Source organism: Microcaecilia unicolor, chromosome 7 (genome assembly GCF_901765095.1).
Source record: "Microcaecilia unicolor chromosome 7, aMicUni1.1, whole genome shotgun sequence".
NCBI lineage: Eukaryota > Metazoa > Chordata > Amphibia > Gymnophiona > Siphonopidae > Microcaecilia > Microcaecilia unicolor.
The window spans coordinates 302,084,420-302,091,766 of NC_044037.1; the positions used below are offsets into that span (position 1 = coordinate 302,084,420).

Here is a 7,347-nt window from a genome sequence, read left to right on the forward strand (position 1 = left end):
AATCCACACGTCGCCACATTACAAAGATCGTGTCAGCCCTGGTTCATGAGTCCGATTTGGGATAATGTGCGAGTCCCGCCTAAGAGGGAGGCAGATCCCCCTCTTTGCAATGGGAACTGGGTAGCAGGTGCAGCCGCCCCAGGAGAAAGGGAGGAGTTATGCAAATGAGCACAGGTGAGGTGCTCCTGCCTCGGATCCCCCTCGATACGATGGAAATAGGGCTGCAGGAGGGGAGGGGAGGAGAGGAGGGAGGGGTTATGCAAATGAACACAGGTGAGGGGCTCCTGCCTCAGATCCCCCTCGGTGCAATGTGACCGGAGCTGCAGGAGGGGAGGGGAGGAGGGAGGGGTTATGCAAATGAGCACAGGTGAGGGGCTCCTGCCTCAGATCCCCCTCGGTACAATGATACCGGAACTGCAGGAGGGGAAGAGAGGAGGGAGGGGTTATGCAAATGAGCACAGGTGAGGGGCTCCTGCCTCAGATCCCCCTCGATACGATGGGACCGGGGCTGCAGGAGGAGAGGAGGGAGGGGTTATGCAAATGAGCACAGGTGAGGGGCTCCTGCCTCAGATCCCCCTCGGTGCAATGTGACCGGAGCTGCAGGAGGGGAGGAGAGGAGGGAGGGGTTATGCAAATGAGCACAGGTGAGGGGCTCCTGCCTCAGATCCCCCTCGGTACAATGGTACCGGAACTGCAGGAGGGGAAGAGAGGAGGGAGGGGTTATGCAAATGAGCACAGGTGAGGGGCTCCTGCCTCAGATCCCCCTCGGTGCAATGTGACCGGAGCTGCAGGAGGGGAAGAGAGGAGGGAGGGGTTATGCAAATGAGCACAGGTGAGGGGCTCCTGCCTCAGATCCCCCTCGGTGCAATGTGACCGGAGCTGCAGGAGGGGAGGAGAGGAGGGAGGGGTTATGCAAATGAGCACAGGTGAGGGGCTCCTGCCTCAGATCCCCCTCGGTACAATGGTACCGGAACTGCAGGAGGGGAAGAGAGGAGGGAGGGGTTATGCAAATGAGCACAGGTGAGGGGCTCCTGCCTCAGATCCCCCCTCGATACGATGGGACCGGGGCTGCAGGAGGAGAGGAGGGAGGGGTTATGCAAATGAGCACAGGTGAAGGGCTCCTGCTCCCGGATCTGGGCGCGGTTAGGGTAGCTGCGCTTTTACTCAATACACGAGTGTTTCGGGGGTTTGTTGCGAGTTGGGATCCGTGCAAGAGAGAACAAGGATGAGCTACAACCGCTATGGCAGCACCCGAGGCTTCAGCAGCCGCTCCCAGGGCTCCATCCCCAGCAGAGCCGCCGTGTACCGCTCCACGGCCACCTTTCAGCCCGGTCTACGCAGCTCTACTAGCGGGTTGGTTAGCAAGGTTCCCTTCCTCCTTTCCTCCCTACCCAACCTGGAGATCGACCCCAAGATCCACCAGCTGCGGTCTCAGGAGAAGGAGCAGATCAAAGGACTCAACAACCAGTTTGTGTCCTTCATCGAGAAGGTAGAGTATCCAGAGTCCTGCAGAGGGCAAGGGCTGCCCACGTTCTGTCTGTGTTAGCTTGGCATTCCATTCTGAATGGTGAACAAGGAGCTGGCGTACTGTAACTCCACATCCTTCTCAGGACCTGCAGGTAGTGACTTGGGTTCTCCTTTTGCCACCTTGGGAGTAACCAGAGGCGACTCCTAGCCAAGCAGCAAACTGTATGTTTATTCTCAGAAATTCTTTCTTTGTCTGTATGTGGAGGAGTAGTCTAATGGTTAGTGCAGCAGCATTGAAAATCTGGAGAACCGGGTTCAATTCCCAGTGCAGCTCTTTGTGACTCTGGGCAACTCATAATCCTCCATTGCCCCAGGTCTTCTATATAGTGCACAGATAATGGGAATCCCCTTCTTTCCTCCCTCCTCCCTTGCAGCATCCTAAGCCTAACCCAGTGGCTGGGGAAAAGGGCAGGCTCTGTTCTGGTGTTCCCTTTGCCATGTGCTGCTTGAAAGAGTTTGTTGATGGGAAGAGGGTGCCAATTCCTGAAAACTGGCCAGGAATTGTATTACAAAGGTTCAGGGCTTATATAACTTTTTTTTTTGTCAGATAGCTTTCATTTCTGTGCCTTCCAGTTAACCAACAAGGGAGCCACCCTACCTTATTTAAGTCCTGCTTGAAATATGTGGAGGTTTGGTTTTATTTAGAAAAATATACAGTTAGGTTAGATGAAGAATTCAGCAACTGGGAAAGGTGTAAAAAAAAAAAAAGGATTCCCTTTGGGTGTCACATTACAGTTTTGGGAAGAAGGCAAAGCAGATGTATCTGCCTGTTACCTAGGGGTACAGACAGGGCACTTCAGTTTGTTTCTATATTTATTTAGATTTTGCTCACACCTTTCTCAGTAGCAGCTCAAGGTGAGTTACATTCAAGTATACACTGGATATTTCTCTGTCCCAGAAGGGCTCACAATCTAAGTTTGTACCTGAGGCGATGGAGGGTTAAGTGACTTGCCCAAGATCACAAGGAGCAGCAGTGGGATTTGAACTGGCCAGCTCTGGATTGCAAGACTGGTGCTCTAACCACTAGGCCACACCTCCAAGACCTCATGATAACAGGGGCTGGTAGTCAGGTGGCACCCGGTGAGTGGCTGAAGAAAGATGTCACTCCTAGTTCAGTGCCACCCCTGAACTGCTGCTAGGCTCTGGTCCCCGCTGTCAGCTCATCAGGAAGGCAGTGCAGCACTGGGTGGCAGCGCCCTCTGCTGGATAGAATTAGATTTTCTTTCTCTGGATGTTAAATTCTCTACCTGAAAGAGCAAGAAGAGGTGAAGCCAAATTGAGCCCCTCCCCCAACCGCCACAGAATGATGTATCTAAAGATTAATGCCAAGAAATCAATTTTCAAAGTACCCAGATTCTCCAGCTCAGAACCTCCCCCCCCCCCCCATGCGTTATCGTGCTCTGTTTATTCCACCCTTCCCCCAATATTAAGGGTGTCCGAGGCCCAAGTCCAGCTCGCATCTTCAGTTCATGGGGTTCTCATACGTTATGTTGAGTCTTTTATAACATAACATATCTCTTGCTAGTTTCCTCAACTTGAGATTCAAAACGAGTTACAAGTAAAACAAGCATAAAACTGATCAGTCATCAGGAATAATTATTCATAAACTAGTCAACAATGAGTTTTCAAAGTTTTGCTGAATGAATAATAATTTCTGACTATTGTAACTCAACAGGAAGATTATTCCGTAATTGAGTAACCAAAAAGAAGAGTGATAAAATTAAGCTTTTATATCTCACACTCTTAGACGAGGGGAAATCTAATGGCAAATAATTGCAACCCTTAGAAATAGTTTTTAGAATTTTAACATTTTTATCAATTGCTGACCACTTTCTGGACAAGTACCGTCTAAGAACTTAAAAACCAAACATACCCTGTTTCCCTGAAAATAAGACCTAGTAGAAGTTTTTCTGAATTGGTAGATATAAGGCCTCCCCCGAAAGTAAGACCTAGCAAATTTTTTGTTTGAAAGCAGGGCCGCCGAGAGCCGGACAAGGCCGTCTCCAGGCCGTCCCGTCCCCCCCCCCCCCCCCCCCCCCGAGGTCACCGGGCCCCCCCCCTCCACCCACCGTCGCTCCCGGAACTAACCTTAAACGCCTCCTTTCACCTCCACAGCAAGCAGCAGGGCAGCCCTGCCCTCGCGGACGTTACGTCAGGCGAGGGCGGGACACGGAAGGAAGGAGTGGCCTGCCCTGCTGCTGCTTGCTGGGAAGGTGAAAGGAGGCGTTTAAGGTTAGTTCCGGGAGCGACGGAGGGCGGGCGGGCCAACCCCGATCCAACCCCGATGTTTCCCCGAAAAATAAGACAGCCCCTGAAAATAAGACCTAGCGCATTTTGGGGGGCAAAAATTAATATAAGACAGTGTCTTATTTTCGGGGAAACACGGTAACTCTTTAAAATCAATTTGAGCTTGTACTGGCAACCGATGTAATGTTCTCAACAATGGAATAATACATCACCTACTCACACGCCGCAGAGGCGTACAGCAGGACAGGACACCCTGTCCTTTCCCTGACTCCAGATCTGTTCATGTTAGGTTCAGTGAGTAATTTCTGAAATTGCTTTGGACCACAGGCATTTGGATTAGTTTTAGGGGGAGCAAGCACGGCCCAAGGAGGCTCACTGGCAAATCTGAATGATACCATTGAGGCAGAACTTCAGAATACCTGATGCTGGACTGGATTTCAGTGTGTCTGACACAGATCCTGATGAGATGAGTAGACCACATAAGTTCTGTCTTTGAGTATAGTCAGAGGCTTACCTTAATCAGCAGGAATCTAAAGGTCCAGAGTTATTTAACCAGTAAGAACTAGGACATCTTACTAGGGGTTTCAGGTCTGTCTTTCAGGGTACTCACACACTCAGGGTGAAGTGGTCTAAAAAAGAACTATTATGATTTGCAGCAGTTCCTTCTAGTTCTCTTTAATTTCCTTACTCAAACGGAAACAAAAATGCAAAATTCCCTCAAGTCTTTTCAATAGGTAGAACAGTTCAATTGAATGACAGAAATATGCAAATTAGGCCCTCTCCCAGCTTATGCAAATTCAGTAGCATCTATCCTCTAAACAGTTTTCAGCCAGATGCCTTAGGATTCAAACAAAACATCCAGAGCTTCCTCCAGCCTAGTCGCTTTCAAAAACAAAAGGGAGGCAAAGTTTAAATCGTACAGTCCAAGTTTCCTTTTCCCAAAAACCCTTTTCCTGCCTAGGGAGCACAAGAAGGAAAAAGGCCACCACTTCTCCAGGAAAAATGGCCCTTAAAAGCTCTACCTCTTAGTCTACCTTTCTCTGATTGGTGCCTTCTGTCTGGGTTTCCGATTGGCCAAGAGTAAACTGGATTGTTCCTCCCACTCCTACCCTTCCCCAGGGTGAAAAATCCCTACTTTCCTTCCCGTTTGTAGGATGTACCTTCCCTGCTCTTGACCATTATAATTAAGGGGCCTGCTTTTTTGACCAGGCTTTTCTGAGTGCTCCAGGAATTCTATAGAGGGAAACTTCTTAGCTTACCCTCCCTAATTGGGGACCCCCCCCCCCCCCAGTCTCTGCCACAACAGGGTGAGGCAAAAAAATAAATAAACCCCCTAGAGAGTTTTACGATTTTCCCAGCAACGACAAATTTTGCGTACATATTTAGCCATCCTACTCGCATATTACTATTAAACAACGTTTTATTATCTTAAGCTATGTTGATGTTACTGACATTTTAGTGTTACCGTCTAAAGATTTTTGTGTGTTAAAATTTTTTGCGCTAAAACACAGTAAAATGTATTTCCAACAATACAATTAAGAATCCACCTAATATTTAAAACCATTTAACCAGCCAGGAACGGCTCAGTGGCTGTTTAAATGGCACTTAACCGGCTATCTGGCAATATTCAGCGAGAGATCGCCGGCTTCTCCCGCTGAATATTGCTGGTTAGCGCTTAGCGGATAACCGGTTATATTGTGAGATATAACCAGCTATCCAGCAATGTTCAGCGTATCACCAGCTAGGTTTGGCAGCTGAATTAACACTAAGTTGATACCCCATTTTCTTTTTCTTTTTCCAAATAATGGTAGTTTTAAAGTGTAAACCTTTTTGAACATGCAAAACTCACTGGGTGACCATCCTAAAAAGTCTGTAACTTCACTGTGTTTAAAGACAATCTCATTCTACTCGGCACAGACATGTAGATAGTAACAGCAAATAAAGCCGTAAAATTTCACGTTGATTGAGAAAACATGAAAAACTCGGGGGGGGGGGGTTTACTTTTTTATGCCTCACCCTGTAGACCACAGATGCAGCCCAGATCTGCTGGAGCAGGTCCGAATTGTTCACCTGGGTACCTGGTGCTGGATCCAACAGTTCTGATTCCCCCTCTTGGTTTGCTTCAGGTGCGGGATCTGGAGCAGCAGAACAAGGTCCTGGAGACCCGGCTGCAGCTGCTGAAGGACAAGGACACATACAAGTCTAACATCAACCAGGTCATGACGGCATCCAGCAACAACCTGAAGCAGCAGATCGACGGCCTCCTCCATGAGAAGCAGCGGCTGCAGACAGAGCTGACAAACATGGAGGCAGTGCTGGAGGACCTTAAGAACAAGTACATGCGGGGGGGGGGGGTGATTAGGGGGCAGTTTCATGGCTGCTAAATGCCCATTGTCCTTTCTTTGGTTAGTCAAGACTTCCCTAAGGCTCAGAAACAGGGTTGCCAGCTGGGAAAAATTTTCCCAGCCCCAAACAAGCTGTAAACCCGCCCCAAAACCGCCCGTAGCCAATCCCCGTCTCCTGTGTCAATGAACCCCGCCCCCGCATCACTAACCCCGCCTCCCATGTCACTAGCCCTGCCTCCCATGTCACTAGCCCCGCCCCATACATCATCCCTGACGTCAACCCCGCCCCTGAAAGAACCGCCAAACTCGCACAGCGGCGACGGGAAAACCGGCCAAAAATCCGCATCCCGCAGCTGGCGAAATTTTCCCGCCGCTGCTGGTGAAAACCCGCCCAATTGGCCGGTAAAACCGCCCACCTGGCAACTTTGCTCAGAAAACCAGTACACTGGGGCTGGTCAGGATTGCTCAGACACAGCAGGGTAAAATGCATTCTTCCACACCTTTGAGTCATACAGGGCAGGGGCGTAGCCAGACAACAGATTTTGGGTGGGCCTAAGCAAGAAGTGAGTGGGCACCAAGTGTTCTCCCCCCCCCCCTTCCCCCACTACGACCAGAAAAATATCTCAGTTGGCGGGAAAATGCTTCTTTCCACCTTGACAGTCTGCAGCAGGCATGCACTGAAAACTGAGCATGTGCAGGTACCGGTATCGTGGAGAGTAGCGTTTTCGTTACCATCAGGGGGGAGTCTTCAGCTGGCTGAGCTTGGGATCCCTACCAGCTACCGCTAAATATGTGCTACTGTTGGGTGGGCCTGAGCCCTAAGTGGGTGGGCCCTGGCCCACCCAGTCCCACCTGTGGCTATGCCACTGATACAGGGGTCACAATTTGTTCACAGAGCAGATAACCAAAAGGCTTTCTTACATGCCAGACTTCATGGGAGGGGGGACCAGAGGAGGAAGAGGAACTGTTGGACAAGAAACAGAATATCCTGAAGCCTTTTCCGAGGTCTTAGTAATGTTCAGTGAGTAGTAAGAGGGAGCCAGGATTTGGGAAACGCTGAGTCAAAGGAACTGCCAGATTACAGAATATATCAGATTCAGTCGTCTGCCATCCTCTTTATCTCGCCTTCCATTCTGTCCTTTAGCAGCTTTTGTGATTCTAGACCTGTTGGTAAAACTAGTTCATGCAGTATTTCAACTCCAATCTCTCTCTCTCTCTCTCTCTTTCT

At 49.6% G+C, this 7,347-nt stretch overlaps 1 protein-coding gene across 1 annotated transcript in view; it reads left to right on the forward strand.

The window, feature by feature from the left end:
- Positions 1-1,138: 1,138 nt before the first annotated feature.
- The window catches only part of LOC115474120 (keratin, type II cytoskeletal 8-like), a gene marked incomplete in the record, with an annotated part of 21,869 nt that continues 15,660 nt past the window's right edge, over positions 1,139-7,347 (forward strand). Inside the window, 2 exon segments of the mRNA XM_030209454.1 lie at positions 1,139-1,489; positions 5,901-6,109. Of these exon segments, the coding sequence (XP_030065314.1) occupies positions 1,226-1,489; positions 5,901-6,109 (473 nt within the window).